A 27,805-nucleotide genomic window follows, 5' to 3' on the forward strand; every position below is an offset into this window, starting at 1 on the left:
GGCAGCCTGCTGAGCCCCTCGATGCGGCCCGGCGGCGTCGACCGCGGCTCCCTCATGGTGAGTGTGGGGGCGGCGGGCGGGCCGGTTCTCCCCTCCCCTCCCCTCCCCGGCCCGGCCCCGCCGGGGTCCGGGGCTGCCGGCCGTGCCTGGGGCCGGGGTCCTTTGCGGCGGGGCCGGTTTTGCCGTGAGAACGGGGGAGAGCTGCGAGGGCGCTCGGTTCTGGCGGGCTTCCGCCTCCGGAGGCGGCGCGTTGCTGTGGAGCGCCGCGAGTGGGTGTGGGGCTGAGGGGGGTGGAGGCTTCGGCGCTGCCCTTCCCGCCGTCCGGCCCGGAGGGGCTGCCAGGTGAGGGACGGCGCCGCCGAGCAGCTCCCTCAGGAAGCCACGGAAAAGGCGGCTGCGCCTCTGAGGAGGCTTTTGAGGAAGCATTGCTCGTATTTGGGGAGACTCGGTAAACAGGCAAGCTGTCGTTGCGTGTCTTAGAGTCATAGAATCCTAGAATTGTTTAGGTTGGAAAGACCTTTAAGATTATGCGGTCCAACCATTAACCTAACACTACCAAGTCCACCACTAAACCAGTCAAGGGTAGAATAGTAATTAATTTCATGTTTCCTGGCTTGCTGGCTGGATTGTGTTTGAATGAAAGTAAAACTAGAACAGAATCGTTAAGGCTGGAAAGGAGCTTTAAGATCATCAGTCCAACATCAACCCAACACCCCCATGCCCACTAAACCATGTCCCCAAGTGCCACCTCTGCCCGTTTTCTGAACCCTTCCAGGGATGGGGACTCCCCCACCTCTCTGGGCAGCCTGTTCCAATGCTTGACCACTCTTTCTGTGAAGAAATTTACCATAATATCCAATCTGACCCTCCTGTGACACAGCTTGAGCCCATTTCCTCTTGTCCTATCACTAGTTCCTTGGGAGAAGGGACCAACACCCACCTCACTACACCCTCCGTTCAGTCTTGTGAGACTCGGGGCTGTGGCGGGGGGTCAAATGTTATGTTCGGACATTTCGGACCCTTCTAGTTGTTTGCGACTTCTTTGCATGAACAGCCCATGCCTAGCTTCAGCTAGTGTTAGTGTTCCTGTCTTCCGGTACCAAAAAATCATAGGAAAATTGGTTTGAAAAGGTCAAAAAGAAGAGTCACTTGTGTTTATTTTCTGCTAGCGACCTTTCTAAAATGTTGTTTTGCTTAAGAATAGTTTTTGTATTTATAAACTAGAGCACTTACCCACACACAGAAATATGTGATACATTTAAGTTATATGTTCTTCAAAGAAAAATACTTTCCAGTGTTTATCCTAAGGTACTCTTAGAGTTGTTGCTTCTGACTAGAATAGAAAGCTTTTAGTATGTTTTGGTAATTTAAACAGGAAAAAATGTCTCTATCTGTTTTTGTACTGGCAGTGTGACTATACCAAGCGTTAGGATTCAGGTTTTCAGGAAAACACGGAGATGGGGATGGAAGTCAGTGTAGAAGTTATTTCAGATGTAGACGTTGGGAGTAGAAGACAGTTTGTTTCTCCGATTGATTTTCGTGCCACAGGGTTACTTGTGTTAATCATGATTGTATGGAAGAGCTTGCAGAAATAGTTGCATTCCTAAATTTAGTATGTTTTTCTGTGACAAACCATAAGATGAAAGATTATGGAGGGTTTTTTTTATTTGGATGTTGGTTTTGAAGGTTTAAATGACTTTGTTAGTTATGATTAACTCTGGCTGTAGAGGACCTGGACGAGCGAACGACATTGCCTGCTGTTTTGCAGTATCAATCTAAAGTGGCCCAAATCATTTTCTGTTCAGTGTTGAGGGTCTCTTTGTTATTAATGCTTTTGTGGGGGGTTGGATTGTTGGCCTCATGCTGATTTTTCTTGTTTGTTGCTGTTTTTCAGATGGGACACCCAGGCATGCCACATTATCCTCCCATGGGAATGCACCCTATGGGTCAGAGACCGCCAAATATGCCGCCAGTTCCACACGGTATGATGCCTCAGATGATGCCCCCCATGGGAGGACCACCAATGGGGCAGGTAAGGCAGTTTTATGAGATTTTTTTTTTTCTTTTCCTTTCTTTCTTCCCATCATGATGTCAGGTAATCCCTGAGGTAGGTAAGTCTCATACAGCAGCTTGCACGTGGTAAGGTTAATAATTCACGATATTTTATGCCACAGTTCTATCCATGCAGAAACTCTTCTCGTTTGTAACAGGTAATTGATGCACCTCATGTGTAACTGTAAATAGCAGTAGGTGTGAATCCATAATTTGTTTTTCATTAAAGCTTTTTCTTAGTTTTCTTTAGATTTTGAAGAAGTAAGGTTGTCTTACTAATACATACTAGAAACATAAAGTAATGGTTCTTTTCAGAGGTGGTAATGGTAGAGAACTTCATGTTTCTTTAATTCTTGCCTAACTCTTACGTTTACACAGAAGAAAATTATAGGGAGATGCAAGGGAAGAAATAATTACGTTGTGAATTTTTGCAGAATTCCTTCTTGAATCCTAGGGAGTGGTTTACGATTCTGTGTATATACAGTTGTTGCTAGTGTCATGTGATTGAAAAATAAACTTGGCCGTTCGGATTGACAGGTGTGAACCTGGGCTGACAAGTAGAGTAGCCAGAATTGTATCCGTGCTTTTTGCACATTTAAAAGTTTTATTTTCAGTAAGCGAAGATCCTTTCCTGTGTGGTTGCTGATTAAATTCTGAACTTCTAAAAGCAGCAGTTCTCTTTCTGGATATAATAAATGTTCTAGTGATACTACTTGTGATGATGGTTTGCATACGTAGAAACTGAGTGCCATCAACTGGACCGGAGCAGACAGAGGATGGCAAGAAAGATTAATTCTTTGAGAAGAGCCCACAGGGTCATGCTAGCAGATCAATGTCTTCCTTTGCAGCACCTTAGGGTGTGTGTCTTTTTTTTTTTTTTTTTTTTGGCTTTTTTTTTAGGTGGTGTATGAAGGCTTGGGTAGGAATCTCTTCAGCATGGTTTTGCAGCCTGTTAGAGCTTCTGGTGTAAAAAACAATGAAGCTTTAGAAGATGAGGAGGATTTGACCATTAACATGCTAGCTAGTAGTGTGAGCTTTGGTGTGTGTTCATTAGAAAGTTAAATACCAATTCTGTTTTATTCCTCTACTTAACAGTTCTTTTGTAGCTTCTGTTCCACTGTTCTCGCTCTCATATATTGAATAGTTCAGTCTTTAATATTTTAGTGAGCAATATAGAGAACTTGGGGCTTTTTGGAAGATGTACAGTGAAAAGCTCCGTATAGGTGGCCTGGCAGAGAGGAGATTAGAGGCTCGGTTACCCTACAGCCTTAAGGATGGGACAGGATGGTGGTATTCTCACACCAGAACTATTGTGCTGGAAGTATCAGCTCGTGTTGGCTTGTCTCCTTGAAGGATAAGCTCTTCCTTCCAGCAGATACCAGAGGCTTATTTGTGAGGCTTTGCAGGACAGGATGTTCTGTAGCTTGTTTTCTCCTTTCCGAGGTGAACCCCTTTAGGACAGGTGCTTTGCATAGGGAATAGCAGATGCCCCATCAGCATCATTCAGAGGAGGGTCTTGTGGAAAAGAATTCGCCCTCCTTCCCAATTTTTTTTCCTTTGCTGACTTTGGGTTAGTGTTATGCAGAGACAGAGCGGTGCACAGGGTTTCTTCAGGACCTGAGCCAGGGCTTTTACGAAGTTTCACACACTCAGAGCCCCCTTAGTCGCAAGTAGCGGTGGGGCAAGAGTGCTTTCTTCTCCTGCTTCTACAGGATGGCGAGGAATAGGAGGGGCCGCCTTCCAGTCTTTCCTTCCTCCCTCACCCTCCCAAGAAAACCTTGTGGATTGAGGGTGGAGCAGTAGCCCTACCACATATCCCTCTCTCCGCACGAGATGCAAGATGAGGAGAGTGGTAACCTGATGCTCCCTGAAGATACAGGGGGATGGGGTCACTTGGCCAGCCTGCCAAGGACAATAAAGGTACGAAAGGTGGAAGGGGGTTGACTTCTGGAGACCTGTTTGGGATGAGTAGCCGAAAGTTCATGTTCGTAATGACCTAAGTTACATATTGTGTTCATTTAGCCACTTTTGTATGGCTCATTAGTTCTTAAAAGCCAGGATTAGCAAAAATAATGGGAAACATGCGAGGTATTAAACACTTTTTCAGTAGCGTTTTTGACATCTTTTCAGTGCATCACTTCAGTCATGCATAACTTATGCATAAGGATCCCTTTGAGACTATAAGCAAAAATATTTGAGCAAGAGCTAGCTTATCTGAGTGGCAGTTCTGTGGTTTTTTGGCCTCATTGGACCACCCAACAAACTCAGATACAAGTCTAGACTCAAACTTTTCACTTTTGTACTGTGGTGTGTCCCCATTACCAAGTTCACACTGTTAGATGGTTTAATATTGTATGTCTATATTAAGGTTTGTTTTTTTTCCCCAGCCAGACCTTTAAAAAAAAAAAAAAAGTTCAGAATTGTTTTAGACCTTTGATGTTTAAATTCAGTAGCTCTCTTCATCTTGAAGTTGTTTGCAGAAATTCATTCTTCTAGTGTCCCTGTAAAGTGTTTCTTCCTATTTGTGTGGTAAGAGGAAAGGGAGACAGGTTGAAAGGTGTCAAAAAAAATGTGAGCAGAACTAATCTTAGACTCTGAGTTTACCTTTCCTTTGTTTAGTTTGTTCTGTGCAACCTTGGAATTTTGCAGAAATCTTTCCCAACCTTTATTTTTCCTACTTTAACTTAGGATTTCAGTAATAGCTTGTTAACGGATCACACATCTTACCTTTTGCTCCTGTTCTTTTGCAGTTTAAATGGTATTCTTTATTCATATTTCATATCAGACTTTGGAATACTGTAGACATGCTATTCCTAATGTTGATTTTGTAGGATTGTGATAAAAGGAATCGGAATTCTACAAACCTATCTTACTTTTTGTTGCCAAGTGCTTAAAAGGGGTTTTTTGGATTAAAAATAGTACCAGATAACTGTTTTTAAATAAAAAGACAAGAATCCTCCTCTTCTATGTTTAAAATATCATAAAATATATCTGAAATACTATTTAATTATAGATGCCTGGAATGATGCAGTCAGTAATGCCTGGAATGATGATGTCTCATATGTCTCAAGCTGCTATGCAGCCTACAGTTCCGGTGAGTTTTACTTCACTTTTCTGGGTTTTAAAAGGGCCTTATGTCAGTTGCTGTCGTTACTTCAGTATGGATATGCCTTTGTTTTCTTGAATTGGATTATGAAAAAGGTATTGCTAATTGCAATGAAGTTTTATCTATCTCTTGAATTATTAAAAAAAAAAAAGATTTCTGCGAGCGGTAGAGCTAGTGATAGTTGGTGTCCTGTGGATTTTCATCAGTCTTTAAACTCTTCTCCGTATCTGTCTGCTTTTCCCCTCTTTTTCTGTCTGGATTCTGCTTCCCATGATGCTTCCTGCACCCCAGCCTTCCTCCCTTGTCCCTCACCCGCTTGTAGCTTGGCAGGAACCAGTATGAGCTCTGTCTGTTTGGAGGGAGGGCTAGTTGTCCAACTAGGATATTTCTGATTTTCATTAATGTTTTTGAAATTCAGTGTATTGGAGATCTTGAGTAAAGTTTGCTGAAATCAGTAAAGGTATGAAGAAGTTACTTGGGTGGAAATGGGAGAGGGAATAGTAAACGGACATTGCAGATGAAGTCTCTGAAGTGGAAAAGGCTAAATGTCTTTCCTATTAACATAATCTTTTCAGAGATTTAAAATAACTGTAGGAGATCCACCTAAAGACAGTTCTTTCCACCTAAATTTAGAAATAAATTATTTATGTTCTTACTGTGCAGATACCACATCCCTAAGTCAGATTTCATCTTTGTAGAGCTCTGAATTTTTCTGTAGTGCTAAGCACAAAACCTTTGCTACTGCTTTTGTTGATTATTTTAAAAAATAAGTTGGTTAGTACTCCACTTTTTTTTTTTTTTCATTAAGGGTTTGCTGAAAGAGATCTTTAAATCATCTACTAAATATGCCGTGTGTAACCAGATGTGTTGTGTTAAGCGGTCCATCCACCCTCTGGAGTAATGAGAGAAAGATCACAAAGATACTAAGTTTCTGCAAAATAAGTAGAGAAGGAACTGTTAGGAAAAGGATGTAATGTCACCTTGACATGTGCTAGAAGACTGAGAATTCGTAGCAGAGAAAGAATGTTAATTATCTTAACAGTGGAGAAAAACTTTAGTGCTTGGACACTAGAGAATCTGCCTGTTAGTTACGAGTTGTTTCTCACTGCTGGTCTCTGTTTAAGGAGATGTGAGTGTATGTTACAGCCTTAGTATAATTTAAGTAAAAGTAAGGCAAATTCTTGGGAACGACAGTTCTTGTGCTCCTGTAGCTACTTCCTAATGCACTAAATATTTTAGAAGCTACCAAGTAGGAAGGGTGTTAGTGATTTTCCTCCATTTCCCATACAGAAGTTGTTAAGAATTTCTGACAAGTGATGCTCATGGAAAATTTTGACAGAATTTCAGACCTTCAGAGAAAAATCTTAGAATTGCTATGGCCAAGAGAGACTTAAAAGGGGAGGGAGGGATCAGTGCTAAAATCAGTCTTAATTTTGAGTTTTACTGTATATTTTTACATAGTTTGGCAAGAAGGCAGATCATTTGGTTTTCTAATATGGGATTAGAAATAAATTTTGATTGAATTAAGTCTGGGGATATATGGTATTTAGGAGGCAAAGTAGCATGGCAGAGGGCTTCAGCTTTTAATTTTGCCCTTAACCCTCTTGGCAGTGATAGCAGGAGCTCACAGCTTTGTGCGTGTGCATGAGAAGGCATTTGTCTGTCACGGCAGCATTCTTGTACCTCTCTGCTGTCGCGTGTGTACTGCAGCCTGGAAAGTGATTCAGAAATAAAAGAATGATTTTACCACTTTCTAACTTAAAATAATTTGTAGGTGAGTGAAAAATCGTGACCTTCGTTGCGGACCTGATGATTTGCTTGGTAAACTTCATGAGATTATTGACTTCTTACAGTTTTGGCTGTCTGATGGAGAATACCTTCTCCAAGTGTAAAATGTGATCTAAAGCTCATTGAGGCCAGCTGAATGATTTATACCGATGTCAGAGGGTGCTTTGGTCTTGACTCTTTCATCCAAGTGGTGGTCTTTCAAACCACTCCTCTGCAGGGTCACTATCTGTTTTGTGATCTACAGAAGTGTTTACTTCCAGAAAGCTGATTAGAACCAGTGTAATTCCTAAAAAGTATTATTTCAGTCAGATTAGTGCTCTTGGAATACACAGCGAATTAGAATGGAATTTGGAAAAGTAAACATAGGCACAAGGAAAGAAACATGTCAGAAGGGTTTGGAGACACAAATTTAACTATGGCCTTGCTTAACTGACAGTACTTATGCCTGTGAGCGTATGGATGCACACAGTAGCTGAGATTTTTAATACACAGAATGCACTTTAAAGGCCTACGTTTTGTTGACAATTCACCTGGTTTAGTCCTATTGGGTAATGTCGAACATAATGGATCAAATATGATTTATCTTTCTAACAAATTTTACTTTTACTGGAGGAGGTTTTTGTTAATAAACTTTGTAGAAGAGAGCTGAAAGATAAACCCTAGCAAAGATAAACCTGCAAGCTATATTTTTGCCTGCAGAAAAAGAAAGAAATTGGGAAAACTCTTCGGATTCTATTAATCTTTTTCCTTAGTTTGAAAGAATTTCAAAAAAGGTATCTGTAAGAGCTTTGGTTATTTGCAGGCGGTTTTATGAATGCAACGGACTCAACACTAATATGTTCAAAGTCTCATGCCACATAATTATTACAGAAGCCTACTAAGCTACTCCAGCAGAAATTCAGAATCCCTTCACCCCCCCCCCCCCCCCCCCTCATTTGGGAGACAAAGCTGTGTATTGGAAAGATGGCAAGGGACCCCTGGTGTAGTTTATTGTATATATTGCCTTTCTGAAAAGTAGCTTGATGTTCCTAATGGCTTGTTTAAGGAGCAGTAATAATTAAGTGGGCAATGGGAAGCTAGGAATCCATATCTAAGGCAGTAGAGCATTTTGTTGCTGAAAGCACTTGTTTGGATATGTACTGTATTTATTGATGATTTAATTACCATTGCACTCCGTACTTAAATGTCTCTTGATTGTTTCTACAGCCAGGGGTGAACAGTATGGATGCACAAGTAGGTAAGTATAAACAATTTGTTACCATTTCAAAATATTTCACCAAAATTAGGTGAAGTATTTTAAAAAAATATATATACTTTTCTGTAAAATGTGATTTAGTGTTTCCGTAACTGACACCTTCATTGATTGCTAGAAAAAAACTTTTTTTTCTTTCAAACACTGTAATTAGTCTTTTATAGAAAACCTTTTTTGAATTAACTTTTTTAAATTTTATTTTTTAGGTGTAACACCTCCTGGAACTCAGGTAAGTGAAAACCAAAATTCTAAAAGTTTGTAATAGCAGTGTGGTGTTGTGCATACATGGCTTTACAGGTTTAAAAGAAAACCTTGCATCTTATTTTTCTTCTGATATGGAGCTTATTTGACTGTCAGTCTGTAATTTTAAAATTAATAGCTCCAAATGTGTTTCTTATTTGTCAGGTACATATGGTCTTTATGATCTTTTTGTGTGAATGTAGTATTTTGTTGTTTAAAGAAATTTAAGCTTGAACGAAACTAGTTGTGCATTTCTGCTGTATTTCTAGTTGTTCTAGTATGCAGGATGGCAATATGAGGTGTTTCTTCTGATGTTTTTAGGTCTTTTTGCCCTACCTGAGCAGCAAGTGAACTGTAGCCTAGGTACCTATGTTACTTTAAAGCTGACTAGTTTCAGATTTAAACCTTTGCAAGTGTGGGCTAGACAGTTACTCAGGGTGGAGCTGGGGTTTTATTTGCGCTGAAGATTGAAGGTTGTTCCTCTTTCTGTGTTTTTCTGCCTTCCCCGCTCCCCCCTTTCTCCTTCCATATCAGTGACCAGTTTATGAGCAGATTTTTATTTTGCTTACATTTGGGTAACTTTTTGCCTGTTACACGTTAATGAATATTTTGCTTTGGCAGTTCCAATGTGTATGGCAGAATTCGATAGGTGATGATGAAGTCTGCCTTGCTGTTCCTTGACACAGCTGTGCTTAGCAGAGAAAGCCAGGTCAAGGTTCTGGTGTCGTTCAGTCCAGCGTGATTTATTGGAACCGTTATTAGCATTGTCAGCTTACTGAGAGTTTTGTTACCAAACACTTTAACAATAGAAAGAGAATAGCCTATATGGTTACCCGTAGCAATTTTGAAAACATCACTGTGTTTTTTGAAGAATTTAAAGTACTAACTTCAAAAGAATTGTTATCACCACTTCAGTTTTGCTGCTCATTGGTAATTTAGCTTAACTCTTTTCCCCCCACCTCTTGCCCCTGATGTCTTGACCTTATTTGAAATTTGCTTTTGGTAGTGTCTCCTTCCGTGTTTGTGAGGACATAGCATAATTCAATAACTTAAAAAGAATCATAGAATAGTTTAGGTTGGAAAACACCTTTAATATCATCCAGTCCAACCATTAACCTAACATTACCAAGTCCACACTAAACCAGTTAAGGGTAGACTAGACTAAACCATGTCCCGAAGTGCTATGTCTACCTGTTTTTTGAACGCAAAAATAAGAATAAATATTGGGTAGGTTGCATGGAAGGTGATTTAACGTAGCCAAACTTGTGGCCTGCAAGCCACCTTCCTGTTTACATTTACTTCATTAGGTGATTTTCAGTACCTTTCCATCAGATGGGGAATTGCTGATGGGACAGAACTGATGCTGTATATCTCAATATTGAAACTTCTGAATCGTGAATTAATGTAACTTTGTATTGAGGTAGGCAGGTCATCTGGAAGTAATCTCAAATTTTAAATTTGTCTTTCATGGCACCTTGAATGACCATGAAATAATTTCAGTTGCTATCAGATTTCTATTTAAAATTTTCTAAGTATTAAATTACTTCTCTGGAAGATATCCCAGATGTTTACCTTTAGTTCTTAAGATGATGAAGAAAATAGCGTGGCTAGATAACTAAGAGGCAGAATCTGTAAAAATAGTCATGTGGCCTCCAAGATACCCTGTTGTAAGTTTTTTGGTTGTTGCTTCAAAATTTGGGGACCTTGTACCCAGCTTAATTACTAAATATTGGTGAATATCAGTTGTCCTTTTATTTCTGAGACTTGCATTCTGTGTAATTGAGCAAGGCAGTTGGACCTATAAGGAAGTGTTTTTCTCAGCCGTATCCATTAACTGAAACAGAGTAGATGGCTAAAGCTGTATTCCACTAGTCCTAATTTCAGAGAGTTTATGTGAACTGCCGATGAAAAGCAGTAGGAAGGTACTCCTGAGTTCACGCACTAAACTCTTGAAGTCAGAATCTTCTTGAAGCAAATTTTTTCTTTGTTTTGAAAACAGTGGGCTTCACTTCTGGGACTTTTCACTTGAAGGTGTTAGGGTCTGATCACATTCACTTTTGCTTTCTTTTCTGATGGTAATTGGCTGCCTTGGATTGCTGAATGGGAAGGGGGTGTGAGAGACTCTTAATAGCTCTTGTCACAAAGAAGTAGTTTTTTGAAAACAGTACTGACTTAAATGTGTTTAGATTTCGGCTTGCTGTCTTCCCTTTGCTGCTGAATTGCTTAGTATATTTAATATACATGTTCAAATGAAAAACAAATATTAACCAGAATGTCTTTTCAGAGCTCTGTTTTGTTTCGCCCTCAGACAACGCATCCCGTAGTTTGTGCAGCCCAGCAAACTGCCACAACCAACAGTTCTGTTAATGAAGAGCACTCTAAACAGGTTTACCTGCTTTCCACTTGTATTTAAGTTTTTAGTGGCTTTTGATAGCATCGTGGTCAGCAATTATTGTTCATCATTAATGGTATCCTTTATTTTCTGTAGAAATCTACATGGACAGAACACAAATCACCTGATGGAAGAACGTATTACTATAACACTGAGACAAAGCAGTCTACGTGGGAGAAGCCAGATGATCTCAAAACACCTGCTGAGGTAAATTAAATTCAGATGAAGATTACTGTACTGTGTGAGTTTGTGTGAACACAAGAATTTACTGGCATAACTATCATGCAGGAGGATAGCTGTGCTGATATAAATTCCTGCCCCCCCCCCCCCCCCGCAATGGGAGCAAACTCTTCAAATAAGAAGTGTTGCAAGAAAGTTTGTATCGCGCTCGTGTTGGTAGAACTTGAGGCTGCCAAATGGACAAAACTCTCAACAGTTTTCCTCAATTTTTAGATAAATTTTTCTTATTAAAAAGGTGACAGTCTTTAATATTTGGGTAAGTAATGTGTGTGTTATCACTAGGGAGGATTTTCCTTGGAAAGTATACGCCTCGTATTCATTGATCCTTAAGTTATTTCTTGGCATAGTGTTTGTGGCTCACTTCTAGCTATGCTTTTAATTTTAAAACACTGTTGTAAGTTTGATTTTCTGTTTTTGTTTTCTGTCCATTAGCAATTGTTGTCTAAGTGTCCCTGGAAGGAGTACAAATCTGATTCTGGAAAGCCCTACTATTATAATTCCCAAACAAAGGAATCACGCTGGGCAAAACCTAAAGAGCTTGAGGATCTTGAAGGTAATGTTAACAGAAACGAGTAGGGAGGGTGGCAATGAGTTGCAAGCTGGGCTGATGCATGACTCCTGGCAAAAAATTCGGTATCAAAGCATAGGAGTCAAACTTCTGTTAGAAATGAAATCTACTGAAATAAGGTGTATGTAGCAGAGTTAACGCAGTCTGAGGTTTCTATGGAGCAGTCTTGTCTCCTGTGCCCTCATCACCATCCCTTTTTCCATTGCACCTGTAAGTCTTCCCTATTTATGTGGCAGCAGCGTCAGCTCCCCCCTCGTGTCCCTGAAGAGGAGCTCAATTAGGCTGTAACGTGCTGTGCCTTGTTCAGGGCCATGTGCGTGCTCTCTGTTAGCGCTAGGTAATGCTTCAAGTCTTTCTTCATTTTAGAGCCCTTGTAGGATTTGACTCTTAGCCACCAAACCTTTGGAAACTTGTAGGAACTTAGTAGGATTTGTGAAGGGGTGTAGGTTGATGGGGGAAGACCAGGGGGAAAGGGGTGGCTGTACTAATCCTCATTCACTTGGGAAACCAGGGTAAAAGGGTGCTGAACTTCTGTAATACGGTGTAGCTTATAATTGAGTCAGAATTAACATTTGTTTCAGTGTCTTGGAAGAATTTTGGAAACAGTAATGCATTTTATACTGAAAGCAGTAGTACTGGCTGTCTGCTGAAAGGCAAAATTGTGTTTAAGGATTTGCTTAGGTATCAATTGGCTTTTCATTTTTGACAAAAATTATTTTGATAAACTGTGATGTGGCAAAAATATTACTAATTTTTTTAATACCCTTCTGTATTATAAAGGCAGTGTCCCCTTTTGTACAAACATCGTATGATGCTGTGCTCCTGTTTTTCACTTTTAGCACGGTTGTGTTTGGTATTGTAAGGGAAATAAGATCTTAATGAAAAATCTACAAAATCAGCTGGAGTAAGAAATGAGAATTTTAAAAGTACTACGAAGAGTAAGCATCAGTGACTGTTAGAATAAAAAAGGAAAGATCTGTTTTAGTAAACCTGACTTCATCTGTTCTTTAAAGTAGTCTTTTAAAGTTAAAATAATTATTTTAAACCAAAAAAAGTCATTTTTTTATACCCTAATCTTTATTTAATGGGATTTCTAAATTTTGTTTTAGTCTGACTTGATGTCAGTCTTGAAAGGGCACAAATATTAAAATTATCGATAGTAACAAAAATATTTAAAGCTATGCTTTTATTAAATCATGTTAACAGTAACTTTTTACAACGCATATGTAAACTATTTTTGAGGCTATGTTTTGATTGTTTTTTCCCCTTTCTTCTCTAGCAATGATTAAAGCTGAAGAAAACAGGTATGTTTTTAATGGTATGCTAATGTTTTTTATGTTAGGCTGCTTATCATTTCTTAAAAATGGAATCTAGTCCTTGAATCTTAAAACATTCTCCTTGCAGCTTTTCATTCCAAATAGTGGCTTAATAGATAAAAACTCAAATAATATATGCTAGATTTGTTTAACTGAAATGATTGTTCTACATAGATAAATGGTTTCAGTAAAGCATTTCTTTTCTCTGAGCTACGATTGTTTTGTGTTCTTCTGAAATACGGTCTTCGTAACCTCTAATTAAACCTCTCATTTCGTAGTTTATTAACTTATTTAAATGACAGGTTTCCCTAAACCATTGAGTTGTCCCATGCTTGTATGTGACTTGCTTTTTTTTGATACCTATAGCACAAAGCCCGAAGACTCAACCCCAGCAACATCTGCCCCAGCTGCTGCAGCAGAAGTGACAAACACAACCACCACAGCCACGACTGCTGCTGAAACTGCCGCAGCGGTTACTGCCACCACTGCTACTTCTGCAGCAGCAGCAGCCCCCGAAGCAGAATCTGCTGCAGCTTCTTCTGCGGTAGAAAATGAGAGTACCGGCGCAGCCACAGCTGAGGAACAGGGACAAGCAACTTCTGCACCTGCTGCGCAGGAGCAGAGTGGGGAAACCGCAGCTAACGCAGCGGACGACTCCAAGCAGGAGGCTTCAGCAGAGTAAGTGAAATTACAAAGCACCTGGCTTTGCTGCAGTTTTGTATTTCTTGTAGGATCTGGTTTATTTTCAATTGTAGTTGGCCAGGCTTCTTTGACAGTTAGCTGTTTCCTCAGTGAAACGTGAGCATGCATCAATAGCAGCAGAGAAGAATAATGAGTAAGAAAGAGAGGAAGTATTAAATCCATTTTTAGAAAAATTAACACCCTCCCCTTGCCAACCCTCTCCCAAAGCTCTTAAGTCCTACAGAGAACATTAGGGGCTTGAACATTTCATGAATTTTCCGATAGCTGTAAGAGTTTCCTGGGGTAACATTATATGCTTACCCTGTATGTTTCCTCTTCTGCAGAACTGTGCAATTGGCTATCGTTAGAAGAAAATGCAATGCCAAATAGATATTTATCTGTTCCACCAGAAATGAGGCCCTTTGGTTTTTAATAATGGAGAATTGATTATGTGGAGAATTACAGCTTATGATTTTTATCATTCAAGCAAAACCGAAACACAGTGTGAGGGATTATAGCCATCAGGAGATAATTACGGGCAAGAGGCATATTTTTAGGCACTCCCCTTTATATTTTTATGTTATATATATATAAACACTCCTGCTAAATTTCAGCATTATATTTTTATGAATCATTTCTAGATAACTTGAGCAGGTAGCCAATTGCACAAATTATAATAATTTTCTGAAATAGTTTGCTTTTTTGATCAGTTGTGTATATGGCGTCTGTAAGGAAGTGTCTTGTACAAATTGTGCTGTTTATCACGTGTAGCATTATTATTTTTGAGTTGCTATTTAAAAAACTCATTCTGTCTGATTATGGTGGCTTATGACTGTTCAGTGGCTCTAACTTAGGGGGGTGGAAAAAAAAGCTTAAATAATAAAATTATTGATTTTTGTATATAGTGGTGCTTCAAAGAAAGAGGATGATGATGCCCAACCGGTTAAAAAAACCTATACATGGAATACAAAGGAAGAAGCAAAGCAAGCGTTTAAAGAACTGTTAAAGGAAAAGGTATTTCAGTAGCTATTCTTCATGCTTTATTGAACTACAAAAATTGCTTTTGCCAGAAATTGCTAGACTTTTTTTTTCTGTGAAGAATTTCTCACTGTTGTGGAAGAGGGCTTTTGTGCTAGAGAAAAAATGAGGGAAAAGAACTCTGCAGCGAAAACAATACACAGTTTGAACTTTTTCCTCAGCTCTTTGGGTGAACGGGGAGGTGTTGAGTTTTCATCAGGACTCTCAGTTCATTTTTTTTTCTTATTTTATTCCTTTTACGTGATCCCCACACTGTAATGCAAACTTGTAATCTGGTCTTTCTCGAAAAATCAAACTGGAACAGTGAGTGGTTTGACAGCCAGCCTCACTAGATGCTTGAGACAGCCAGCGTAAAGGTCCATACGGAAAAAGGACAGCGTTTGCTGTGTTTCCATAAGCTAGTACAATTCAAAGAGACTTTTTTTTCCCCTATGAAGTAGTAATTCTACATCTGTATGTGTGTTGTGGAAATAATGGTTGCCAATATTTTTGTCTGACAGTGAGGTACACTTCTAATAAAAGTGTTGTCTGATTGTCTGAGCCCTCAATTTTTTATCTTTGTTGTAAAGATGGAGATCAAATGGGAGTAAAATGAGATTGGCTTTGGTTTTCTCTCAGAATATATGGGATCTGTTTGGGTTTTGTCTAGTGAGTCGATATAGTTGTATAGTAGACAAACTTCCAGAGGAATTTATTGTAGAAATAGCAATAATCCCCAAGGTACCTTGTTTTGTTTTCCATGTTGACTGTTAATAAAATTGTAAAAAAAAAAAAAATTGTGACAAGGAACGGTGTCTTAACCTTGAAAGTGTAGTGCACTTTTTTTGGTAAAAGCTATTTTTAAGGAATCTGTCATTATTGGATGTTGGTTCCATATCTAATTAGTTAATGATTTAATGTCTTTGCAGCGAGTACCATCCAATGCTTCTTGGGAGCAAGCTATGAAAATGATCATTAATGATCCTAGATACAGGTACTGCTTGATTCTTTCCTCATTACACTTCTACACAAATACCGTTTCAGGTAGTTTGACTTTACTGATGTAACTGCTGATTGTTTTAGTAGATATTTGTGCATTTGTGAACGTGTACTGTTGTCAGGGAACTTTGTTCCTTTGAAATGCAAGTCCTAGGCTTAATTTTGCATTTGGAAAAGATGTGGCAGTTGTTGTATTTTATGCTCTTTAAATTATTTTCTTGGGAATAAAAGCATGCATTTACAACGACGGAGCTAAAGACTTTCTAGGTTACTTTTTTAAATGGGTGGCTGCTATAAACATTGGCAGAAAAGTGGTTGATATCCATGATAAAAATAGTATTGTGATGTGAAATGTGTAAATGCAACCTGAAAACATGATAGTAGCTTGTGCTTTATTATTAACTGCTTTTATTAGTAAGTGCTTGTTTTCAATGCTTTTTTGAAATGATCCTCCATAATCCTGAGGGGAGAGACAGTGAGATGACTGGCCATTTAGATTATATTTAATTGTCTCAAAAGTCTGGACTATTCAAATCTGTTTTCTTTTGGCTCTTTGGTTTTTCTAATTTAATTCCCTTTTGGCTAACTGATGTTGTTTTTCTTTTTCTTTGATATGAAGTGCTTTGGCAAAGTTAAGTGAAAAAAAGCAAGCCTTTAATGCTTACAAAGTGCAAACAGAAAAGGAAGAGAAAGAAGAAGCAAGATCAAAATACAAAGAAGCTAAAGAATCCTTCCAGCGTTTTCTTGAAAACCATGAAAAGATGACATCCACAACAAGATACAAGTAAGATTGATCTTAAGTGAAGTTCCGGCCTTCACTAGCTTGCCAAGTTAATAATCAAATCTTGCTGGCTTGTTCTCAGTGAATGCTAACCTCTGTATGTGCTCAGCCTGGAAAAGCCTGTAACTAAAACTTTTATAGGAACACAAATACACTAATTTTCATAGACCCAGGCAAAAAACTCAAATGAGTGGTGTGCTGATGATAATAGTTTGAGCTTCTAATAAGTAGAAATAGAAGATAACACTGAGAGGAGTTTTACATTACATCTGCTGTTAAGAACAAAGTAGTTCTGATAGCTTGTTCATGGAAGTTCATGCCCAAAGGGAGGTGTATCTCATAAGCCTGTCATTGAATATTTCATATATCTGAATTCTTACAATGTTTGCTGGAACAGTGGCCTGAACATGTGCTAGCCCTTAGCTAAAAATACTGATGTAATGTGCTGCAGGTGAACTTCCACTTCTATGGAGAGGAGTGTGTAGTGGCATCAGCTCTAGTTTTTAACTGTTTCCTCTGTTTATAAGAGAGAGAAGGCTGCCACAGAAAGAGTTGCCCAAGACAGAATATTAGGGCTATGTCATACAAAAGCATTAGTACTTCTAACAGAGTTCATTTAACATTACTGTAAGCCAGTGGTTCAATTTAAGCCACCAATAAATGGTGTTCACCAATAAATGATTGTGTGCTTTTTCTTTCTTTTGTACAGAAAAGCTGAACAAATGTTTGGGGAGATGGAAGTCTGGAATGCAATATCTGAGCGCGATCGTCTTGAAATTTATGAAGATGTCTTGTTTTTTCTGTCTAAGAAAGAGAAGGTAACTTTATTTCAAACCTCTTTTTTTCACTTGTCTGTAAATCAGGGACAGTCAAAATGCAAACAGAAGGGGAGGAGTGTGTAGGAGAGGCATGGAGAACCAAAGGAGAATGTGGCTGCGTTACTGTGAACCATACGCTGCTCACAGGGTACAGGTCAGGTTACGCCCACTCCCAACGGAGAGAGGTAGAAGAAAAGAAGGGAGACAAGGTTGATCAACTCTGAGATGCTGTACAGAGGGGACTCTTCAGTTTAGAAAGATGTGATGGGGGAAGGGGACAAAGAAAAAAAGCATTGGTGGACCTCTTCAAAACTATCACTGGTTTTGTAGATGTGAGTTGGAGACAGTTGTTCCTTATTTCTCATTATACAGTACCAGGGGTATAATAACGTTAGCAGGCAGAAGGTGATGAACCTTTATCTAAACAAACTATTGAAAGTTCTGTTCCTGCACAGTACACAACTGAAGTTGTGGAACTAACTGCTGCAGGGTAACGTTTTGGAGATCAAAATTTCATGAAAAGCTACCTGTCTGAAACTGGGTGAGCATGCTAGGAATAGATCACTCTTGTTATCTTCCCCTAGTTCATTGCAGTCTGCTGGTGGACAAGATGAACTTGACCCTGTATGGCAGATACAATAGCAGTTTCTTTGAAAGGTCTTTGTCCTTATTGAGATGTGTTGCTGCTAATTCTGCAATGTGTTTAATTTTTGCTATGATTTTAATACACTATATGATGGATTTTATTCTGAACTGCTCTGAATTGGACTGTGAAACTATTGTGGGCTGTGATACAGAAATACAGAAAGCTGTGTTTCCTTTAACCTCAGCGGTAGCATACCAACTGTGAGGACCTGGCCCTGACTGTATCTGGTCAGTTCATCTTCACTGCAGTTTGGTAGTGATGCTGGCGCTCACCAACATCCTCGGGTGGAGGGAAAACAGGCAACGAGAAACAAATTGCGTAGCAGGACTGTTTCTGGAATTGATTTCAGTGAGACTAGTTTTAAGGTCCACACTTGCTAGAAAAGCAAAACAAACAGGAAGAGGCCAACCATCCAAACAGCACTGCTTAAGAAATTGCTTGTGATTAGGATATCTGGTTTAGATCTGCTTTTCAACAGCACGGTGGGCCCTAGTACCTTGTTGCAGCACTGGCTGTTTACTGAATGTACTGGCAGTTTCCTAGCAGTATCTCTAAAAGATGAGCACCGTTTCATAAACTTCTCCCATCAGTCAGACGGGAACAGTCAGAGATAATAGTACTGAAATGGTTTATCTGTGGGTGCAAGCAATAATAGTATGTAAAAACTGTGTGCAGGTCCAAATTGTATTACGTTGCTTTACATGTAAATGAAAAGTTAATTTTGTGTTTTCTTGGAGAACAAACTTGAGTGGTCATGTATTTTTGTCTATACAACCTCACATTTAACCCCCCCCCAAAAAAATGCATTTTCCCCTCAGGAACAAGCCAAACAGTTACGAAAGAGGAATTGGGAAGCTTTGAAGAACATACTAGATAACATGGCTAATGTCACTTACTGTACTACTTGGTCGGAGGCTCAGCAGTATCTGATGGACAATCCTACATTTGCAGAAGATGAGGAACTTCAGAGTACGTAAAAAGTCTATGCGCTGCTTTTGGAGGAGGGAAGGGATTTGTCTTTAGCAGTGAATGCTCCTGACTGGGTATGGCTTGCTCTTGCCTGGTCCAGAGCCGCTATGACAGCTGCGGAGCAGCCTGTATAAAGGACCCTGTCTTGTTTGGTTCCTAGGAAACAGATGTCAGCTTTAAAAATGATAAATGATTACTGATTCATCTTAATGATAAAGGAAAGGATACCTTTTTGTGGGGATTGAATTGGCTTAGTAGTTGTTAGCCTTTGAAATTGGAAGTATTATTTGACAATGTAATCCTGTTGCAGATACTGTCTGCTAGACTTAGTGAGGTGCTGCTGTGTTTGCCTTCCTAGAAAAATAAAGTTTTTACTCTTCTAGAGTAAGAAGGCAGTTTTTCCATTCTGAGCACATTTTTCTTATAAATGAATTGATCCTGTATTTTAAGAGCAGCATATGCATTTACACAGCTGCTAAAACATTCAACAAAGCAGCTCTGTGTTCTTACCTCTGTCCTGTGTTTTTGATACCTGTGGTGATGCGGGGAGATGCACGAGTGCTCATCCACAATACTTTTCTCATAAAAGCTTCTGTGCTCTGTATTGGCAATGATAACTTATCCAGGTGGGGGCAGGTTGGTTTTTGCTGCTGCGCAGATCTTCATGTATTAATTGGTAACTGTTATCTCATAGTAAGAAACTTTCTACAGTTAGTGGGAAGAAATAACCTAATTTATACTCTTACCATTCTGTTGTTATCTGCTGCTAGACATGGATAAGGAGGACGCGCTGATCTGTTTTGAGGAACATATCAGGGCATTGGAAAAGGAGGAGGAAGAAGAAAAACAGAAAAGTTTGCTTAGAGAAAGAAGGCGGCAGCGTAAAAACAGAGAATCTTTCCAGGTTAGTGGACTTTATTTTTGTGTCCTAGATATGTTGTGTGATTAGATATTCTCTGCGGGTTTTTTTATTTCTTAGGGTAGGCGAATTGGCATGTATAATGCGTCAGTTATCAACGTTGTAGCATTTTGTCTGCTGTATAATACGTCTGTTTGCCAGAAAGGGCAAGAGTAGGGGAAGGTAAGAGGAAATAGATTTGAATGGAAAGGAAATGCAATTGGAATATTGTAAATGGTGGAGGAAAGCAGGAAGAAATGATGATGTAAAAAATGATTTTTTTTAATTGCATTTTAACAAAAATGGAATTCCAGTTATCAAGAGTATCCATTCCAGCTGTCAGCCAAGTAAAAGTACGATGAGTGACTACAAATTTCTGTTTCCCTTCTATTTTGTAGCTATTTTTAGATGAACTGCACGAGCACGGACAATTACATTCAATGTCCTCTTGGATGGAGTTGTACCCAACCATAAGCTCTGACATCAGATTCACTAATATGCTTGGTCAGCCTGGTAAGAATACTGTCTCTTCCAACCCTGTAGACAGGAAGGTGAAGGTCTTGGATTTGGGGCAGAATAGAGCAGGGTTATTTGTATATTTTCTAAATGTTTTAAAAAAATGCAGCTCTTTTATTAGAGCTAGCTTTTGACTTATCTAGTTTTTTCATCAGGATCAACAGCACTTGATCTTTTCAAGTTCTATGTTGAAGACTTGAAAGCACGTTACCATGATGAAAAGAAGATAATAAAAGATATCTTAAAGGTGAGAGGGGAAAATGCTCCGTTATGTGGTTTCTTCTTTTATTGCTAAATATATCATTCAAGTGAACTCTTTGCTATGGGGAGGTGGGATTTCACATTGCATTAGTGTCATGGGCGTTAGCACTGAAGTAAGAGTTCCTGACTTACCTGATGCCAAAGAAGCAATTTTCTTACAGGATAAAGGATTTGTGGTTGAAGTGAATACTTCTTTTGAAGATTTTGTTACGGTCATCAGTTCAACTAAAAGAGCTACTACTTTAGATGCAGGAAATATCAAGCTGGCTTTCAACAGTGTAAGTATTAATATATAGGAATGTTCAGAAAATTGTAATACGAAATCTCTTGTAAAAACAAGAATTGGCACTTACTTTCACTGTATTGCTATGACTACTTTCGTAATATTTGAGAGATGCTGTGCTTTAGAGTTGCTTATCCTGACATCGGTTCCCAAAATAAAGATTGCAGAGGTATATCTTTATTCAAAACGTAAACATTTCAACTTGAGAAATTCTGTGATAGGAATTAAGTAATGTTCTCTCATTTATACGCAGCTTCTCTCATGAGGGATTTTTGTGTGTGTGTGTTTCTGTAATTCTGGCTTACGTTATGTATTAACTCTATTTTAGATTCTGTTGGAGAAACAGCAGTTGCATGCTTTAAGAATAAGTAATTGGTTAATTTTCCTGTGTGCCCAAGTGACTGGTAGAAAACTCTAAAGGTGCACTGTCGTTGGGTTTTCCAAAAATTGCATTAAACTGAATTATTAGTCTTCCATTTTGATATCTTTCAAATGACCTTACAACTTCCGTTTGATTTAGCTGCTAGAAAAGGCAGAAGCCCGTGAAAGAGAGAGGGAAAAAGAAGAAGCTCGCAAAATGAAGCGGAAAGAGTCTGCCTTCAAGAGTATGTTGAAGCAAGCTACTCCTCCAATTGAATTGGACGCTGTCTGGGAAGATGTATGTATTGTCACTTAATTAGGAAAGTCTTTCCAAATAATTTAACAGGCTCCTGCACGCTAAAGCTTTTATAAGTAAACCTAGATTCGCTGAGCTCTTAGTGTTTCTGTTTATTATGACTTAGACCCATAAAAATTGTCATTTCTTCAGTAAAATTTGAAATTCGATGCAAATAATTTCATTCTGTTGATACTTTTGTTTGAATACAACTTAAAACAAACCCCTGCACACAAACAACAACAACAAAAAAACCCCAAAATGCCCACTGTCATCCCCCAAAAACCAAATCACTCAAAGCCTTCAAGCTTAATTTAAATGGAGATAAAGCACTCTGCTGAGTTAAAAGTCTGTAACTTTGTTCTGGTAACACAACCTTTAAAAACCTTTCCTCTCAAAGTATACTTTGTATAAAAACTTGTGGTTTTATATGTTTTGTATAAAAAATGTGTGCTTTAACAAGCTTGCGTGGCTTAAATGGCATATGCAGGAAAAAACAGTCTGATTTCTGCATGCCTCCATCTGTTAGTTTTACTGAAGACCATTTTCGTTGTGAAGCTGGCATAAAAAAAGTTTAGCCTTGTGACAGTACAATGGCTTTTTCAACTACTGAAATCATGTCTTTTTTTATTATTTTTATTTTTGAATGGCTGTATTTCATAGTAATATTTCATTGCCATTTTTCTTACAGATCAGAGATAGATTTGTGAAGGAACCAGCGTTTGAAGACATCACTCTGGAGTCTGAAAGAAAAAGAATATTTAAAGATTTCATGCATGTACTAGAGGTAACTATTACTTTTTTTTCCTGGCTAGAGAATATGCAAAAAAATTCCTAGTTGATGGGCTCTTAAATTGTGTGGGAAGGGAGAGGGGATTTAACAGAATTCTACCGATTTCTGTTACAGTGGACATTGTGCATTGTGTAAGAGTAATGGATATTAAAACCTCAGCTTGAAAGTAAGGAACTGAAGAGCACATTACAGTTATTTGACGTTACTTGATACATAGTTGTTCTTTTAATCTGCTTCCCTACAAGAATTTTCAGAAGTTAATTTAGCATCAAAATTTCCCATTTTATTTTAGAAAAACTGTTTCTTGCTCTTATTTCATACAAAACGTGATGAAACTTCTGCCGTGTTTTGTTCACTACAAATCTGAAACTTCAAGAACATTGCCAGGCTCTGCAGATGTACTTTTTTTTTCCCCACTGTAGCTAGTTTTTTGCTGATGTGCAAAAGGGATTTTGTCCTTTACTTTCATTCTTAACTTTTGGATGGGCCACAGCAAGAGTTAAGCTGCAGAACTTTTGACAAGTCATTCTTGTTGAATAAGGTGCTGTTTTTTTCCTAGATAGTGTGATACTTGATTTTGCAGCACATGCTCTTTGGGTTTTTTGTTTCTTTTTCTGGAGTTTGTAAGAGATTTTAAATGGCTCAATTTCAGAATTTGAGATTTGGCAAAGCAAGGTACGCAGCATGTTCTAGGCCATCCTGAGCAGGGGCTTTAATTGGAAGCACTGAAAGAGGGATCCAGGTAATAGAAGCTGTGTGCATCCACGCTTCCTTGATTCTTTGTGCTGCTTATTGCAACTTAAACAGCTACCAGTATTGCCATGTTAATGGGTTTTGACACAAAAAATGCTTGATTTTTTTTTTTTAACCACTGCTAGCAGTAGATGCCTTGTGGATGCTAAGAAGAAACACCATTACAGTTTCTTGCTGTGTCCTGTAGACCGATTATAACGCTTGCCTTCTCTTGTACTCTAGCACGAGTGTCAGCATCATCATTCAAAGAACAAGAAACATTCTAAAAAGTCTAAAAAACATCACAGGAAGCGATCGCGATCTCGTTCGGTAAGGTGTTCCGTGATGTCTTAAAATCTGCTTCGGTAACTATTCGTAATGCTGTCGTCTTGCTGACCACGCTGTTTTGTATCTCAAGGGCTCAGAGTCTGAGGACGATGATAGCCATTCAAAGAAGAAAAGGCAGCGTTCGGAATCTAGATCAGTTTCTGAGCGTTCTTCCAGTGCAGAATCTGGTATGAGTTTTTCTTCAGTTTTAAATTAATGTTACTGTTATCGCTGGGTCTTTCTGATTTTATCGGTGGTTTTTTGTTTCTCCGTATGTTTACAGAGAGAAGTTATAAGAAGTCAAAAAAACACAAGAAAAAGAGCAAGAAGAGAAGACATAAGTCTGTAAGTGCAGTTAACTTTTTTGAGTTGGCTAATGTACAATATGGCACACCTTATGGTTTCAGGAATTCTTTTTAAGTATCTGTAATCATCCAGCTGTCTTTGCAACAGGGACTGTGTGAGATCAGACTGGAGGATGGTATTGGCAAGATAATAACTTCCTGTTACACACACTTTAATATTAAACCATCTAAGACTGCTGAATTTGGGGGGTTGAGCCGTAACCAAGCAAGCGGATGCAAAGGACTGGACTAGTAGCCGGGTATTTGCTGTTTATCATGGCAAATCTTGGTGTTCGCTTTTACTGTGGAGTGCCGAGAAGAATCCCAGCCGTCTTGTCCTTTCACCTTATGCTGAGCATCATTCCTCTTGTCTGCTCGAGTATCAGGGTTGCATTAGAAGCTCAGATATTGAATGTACTGGAGCATCAAAAGGACATAAAGAGCAGAAAGAGTTTTCACTCTGTGTATTGGTTGAGGCCAGAGAAACTTTTTTGTTTCCCCCTGGGTAAAGAAAGAGGTTTGAGTCTCTGAACTCGGCTGCAGAACTCTTGAAAACTGATGCATTCTTCTGTTTCTGTAATGTTTTAGCACTTAGCTGTGCTTCAGTGGACAGTGTTCACCAGGAGGGGGGATATTAATTGTTAGCCACTGAGTAAGACACTAGTGCTAAAGGGTTGCAGCACAAACAGGGTCACGTAAGCTTGGTGACGCTGGGATAAAATGTGGAATAAAAGCACAGTGGTGACACCTGGTCCCTCACAGCGTGGTTAACAGTCCGGTAAAAGCCCAGCAACAGTAAAGCAATCAAGTATGTCCAAGCAGCCACGTAATGGAAAAGCTTTTCCCAGATTTCGCTCTTTCCAGAGATCTTATTGAATGAATGATATCGTGTACGGGAGAGATGTATTGCATGGCATCCAGCACGCCCCGTCTTCGCGTGCACTGAGAAGGGTGAAAGTGCTTCTGTATTGAAGAAACCTCTCCATTTTGAATCGCTTTAGTAATTTTTTTTCATTACTTCTGCCATGGTTAATAGGATGTGTTTAATTAGTAACTGCTTTAAGCAGTTGTTTAATGTGTTCTATATTGAAATTAAGTCAGTATTCTGAGGTGTGGTTATTCTATAAGTGAATATTAATATTTAATATTTCCCCCTTTATTTACACAGGATTCACCAGAATCAGATCTTGAACGAGAAAAAGACAAAAAAGAAAGAGAGAGAGAGAGCGAAAAGGATAGAGCTAGGCAAAGATCTGAATCAAAACATAAATCTCCTACTAAAAAACGACCTGGAAAAGATTCTGTAAGCTTTCTTGTTTCCTTTTCATCTGATGGTTTGGGTGTCAGTGGGATGCTATAGTGTAGTATGCGAGCTTTTAGGTTTACTTTAAGGTGCTAAAGCTTTATTTATGCTCCATTTGTAGATAAAAAGGACCAAATGTTCAAGCAGAGCTTAATCATACAGATCCCATTCCCTCATTTAGTGGTGTTTTTTTTATTGAGGTGTGAAATGACTGTTTGATTAAGCACTAGCTATTGTTGCTCGTTGATGTAAAGTGCGAAGGGGGCACGTTGTTTTATAGGCAGTACTGAAGTTTGGTCCGTGCTGTGAGAGTAGTATTGACGACTAAGCTGCTGTTCTTTTTCCATCCAGTTGGCCAGACTGATCTCAAAAGAGATGAGCAGCGCAGCTGGTTAAACACTTTGGTGACCGTGTGGCACCCGCATTCTAAAATTTTAGTAGTTGCAGTGCTGGGCTGGCGCTAGGCTGACACTGGAAGAAAATCTCAGTGGAACAAAGTTCCACAATTCTTGCACTTTTCAAGCAGGGAAGTCCTGCGGGAGCGTGCCGGTGGCTGCAGTCCTGCTCTTTGCTGTGGTGCTGGTGTGTGTAACTTGTTTTGGAAGAGGCTTAGAACAGTGTTTTCAAAGACGCAGACAAGCGTTTGAGTGAAAAATGTGAACTTTTCAGTTTGGCATCTTTTGGGGTCTCTTCGGGGGGGAATTACATGCCTCATGCTGGTTATTTGGATTGTGGTGGTGTCTTTCTGGACGATGCCCCACGCCTTCCGCCTTCCAAGAGGAGACGGGAGGGCAGATGTCTGCTTTTTTACATTATCTTCTGAAAATTAAGCTGCTTTGGCCTCCAGGTGCCTTTGAAAAACCCAATTACGTGGCCTGACGCGGGCACCTCCTGTCGAGAACGTGAACGCGGCCGTGATTAAGCAGACGTGGTCTGCGGGAGGACCTTGCCTTAGTGTGCTGCTCCCCCCTCGCCCTCCCCACTGCCGCCGCTCTCAGCGCTCGCTAGCGTGACGCTAAGCGGCCCGCTGTGCCCCGTGCTCCCCGATTTTCTGGCTGTGTCCCTGCAGAGGGCCCCAAGGGTAACGCCGGGGCGCCGGCCGTGCCGCCAGCGAGCCCCGGAGAATCCGGCGTCCTTAGCACTAACCTTGCTTCTCTCTGCAGGGGAACTGGGATACTTCTGGCAGCGAACTGAGCGAAGGGGAGCTGGAAAAACAGAGGAGGACTCTTTTGGAACAACTGGATGAAGATCAATGAGAACGTTATTTATACCAAATATGTTTACATTGTGGCATAATAAAAAAAAAAAAACAATGTCTAATTCAGGACGTGGGTTCTGATATCCTGAGTTCCATTGTTGAAAATAACAGTGGGTTTTAATTTTACCGCATAAATACATTCAAGTACTATTCCTACGGGCCTGGCATCAAATCTAGAAAAACGAACGCAACTCCCAGCGCAAAGCTGGGTGTCCGTCCTGGACCTGCTCGGCAGGACGGGAGCCCTCCGAAGGGAACGCCACCACGGAAGGCGTTCCCGTGCTCGCTGGGTCTTGTCCGCGGGCCCGGGGAAGCGTTGGCACCTTTCTAGCAAAGCGTCTCTTGAGTACGGGTCCTTCCTAGAAAGGTAGTAACGCGGGCTTTCCTGGCCGGCGTAGGCAGATAAAATTTCTTTTTTTTTTTTTTTTTTTAGAAAGAGATTCTTAATATAGTTTCCTGTGGTTTAATTTGTTTTACGGATTTGTTTTTCTTTTGGAAAGGGGAAGGCAATGGAAGGGGAGTAACGAATCCATTTCTTGATCTGTACTGCAAAAAAAAAAAAAAATCTAATATTGGAAATGCTCTTCTGTGAACTGCGTCAGCGGCCGAACCGGTGTTGAGCTCTTGTGCGAAAGAGAAGATGCGACTTCGTGGCTGAGATTTGGGTCTAAGACCCTCTTGGAGTGAATTTTTCTGGTAAATTTCCAAAGCCCTGGAAGCGCGGCAGATGGGAATGTGACGGGCCCTGGTTGCAGTGCCAGCAGAGGGTGCTGCGTGTCGCGGCCGCCTCTCGTGTTCCCCTAAACTCGTGCCGGAACAGCTACGGGTGTTACTCCAGCGTTCATCTGCCCCTTCAGCAAATGGAAAAAATCGAATTGGAAACGAATTTCAACGTGTTGCCTTAAGAACCTGCTGAAGAATGTACCGCTGCGCCTCAGCGGCAGCTGCGTCCGGAAAGTCCCGTCGGAAGGGAGGAGGAAGACGCTGGAGCCCCGTCTCCTTGGTGGTTGTCCCTGACCAGTTTGCTTTTTGGAAGGTTTTGCCGGCCCCGCTCGGCGACGAGTGCTGCCTGCCGTGGTACACGTTCCGAAACCTCGCTGATCGGAGTATTTTTGTACATTTTTATCAATTATTAAACCTTGTCTTCTAGTGTGTACTAGTATTTATTTCTAGTTTTAAATACTCTGTACAGCTCTGGTAAATTATTACTATCTCCCCATTGTTGGATTTAAGCAACGTGCGCTCGCAAAAAGTATCTGAAGACTATATTTAGAGTTCAGCTTCCTCTGCTGTGCGTTTTTCCTAGTCCACGACGGCTGTTGCAGCGCATAAATCCCCAAGAGGTCCGAGTCAGCCTATTTTCTTGCTAGGGCAGTTAGGCGACTCGGACTTTGGAATACTGTTTGAGACTGAAATTAGTCCTTTGAAATACAAACTGCTGCTCGCTGTACGCAGCAGAGCTTGCTGGCCTCTGGTTTATTTTTTATTTTATTGAGCGGCTGTGGTGCTCACGGGATGCCCCGGACGGAGCACGCTTCAGCACCGCTGTTCTGCAGCAGAGTCAACGGCG

At 40.0% G+C, this 27,805-nt stretch overlaps 1 protein-coding gene across 6 annotated transcripts; it reads left to right on the forward strand.

The window, feature by feature from the left end:
• Nucleotides 1-27,805, forward strand: PRPF40A (pre-mRNA processing factor 40A). 6 transcript variants are annotated; one of them, XR_012831074.1, is made up of 27 exons: nucleotides 1-57; nucleotides 1,895-2,032; nucleotides 5,066-5,146; nucleotides 8,153-8,183; nucleotides 8,405-8,427; nucleotides 10,723-10,824; nucleotides 10,927-11,037; nucleotides 11,503-11,623; nucleotides 12,918-12,942; nucleotides 13,321-13,632; nucleotides 14,541-14,649; nucleotides 15,582-15,646; nucleotides 16,271-16,435; nucleotides 17,142-17,250; nucleotides 18,715-18,865; nucleotides 19,636-19,769; nucleotides 20,162-20,276; nucleotides 20,435-20,526; nucleotides 20,702-20,818; nucleotides 21,344-21,481; nucleotides 22,170-22,265; nucleotides 23,247-23,333; nucleotides 23,422-23,518; nucleotides 23,614-23,675; nucleotides 24,843-24,977; nucleotides 26,141-26,602; nucleotides 26,736-27,805. XR_012831074.1 is itself a non-coding variant. In XM_075711406.1 (26 exons), the coding sequence occupies exons 1-26, from the start codon at nucleotides 22-24 to the stop codon at nucleotides 26,231-26,233; spliced, it is 2,757 nt and encodes a 918-aa protein (XP_075567521.1). In that variant the 5' UTR covers nucleotides 1-21; the 3' UTR covers nucleotides 26,234-26,652. The 6 variants fall into 6 exon arrangements, 5 of the variants coding, with proteins under 5 accessions (XP_075567521.1, XP_075567526.1, XP_075567522.1 ...); XM_075711406.1 differs by lacking the exon at nucleotides 26,736-27,805 and having other exon boundaries at nucleotides 20,423-20,526; nucleotides 26,141-26,652; XM_075711411.1 differs by lacking the exon at nucleotides 26,736-27,805 and having other exon boundaries at nucleotides 10,747-10,824; nucleotides 26,141-26,652.

This window comes from Pelecanus crispus, chromosome 5, assembly GCF_030463565.1.
Source record: "Pelecanus crispus isolate bPelCri1 chromosome 5, bPelCri1.pri, whole genome shotgun sequence".
NCBI lineage: Eukaryota > Metazoa > Chordata > Aves > Pelecaniformes > Pelecanidae > Pelecanus > Pelecanus crispus.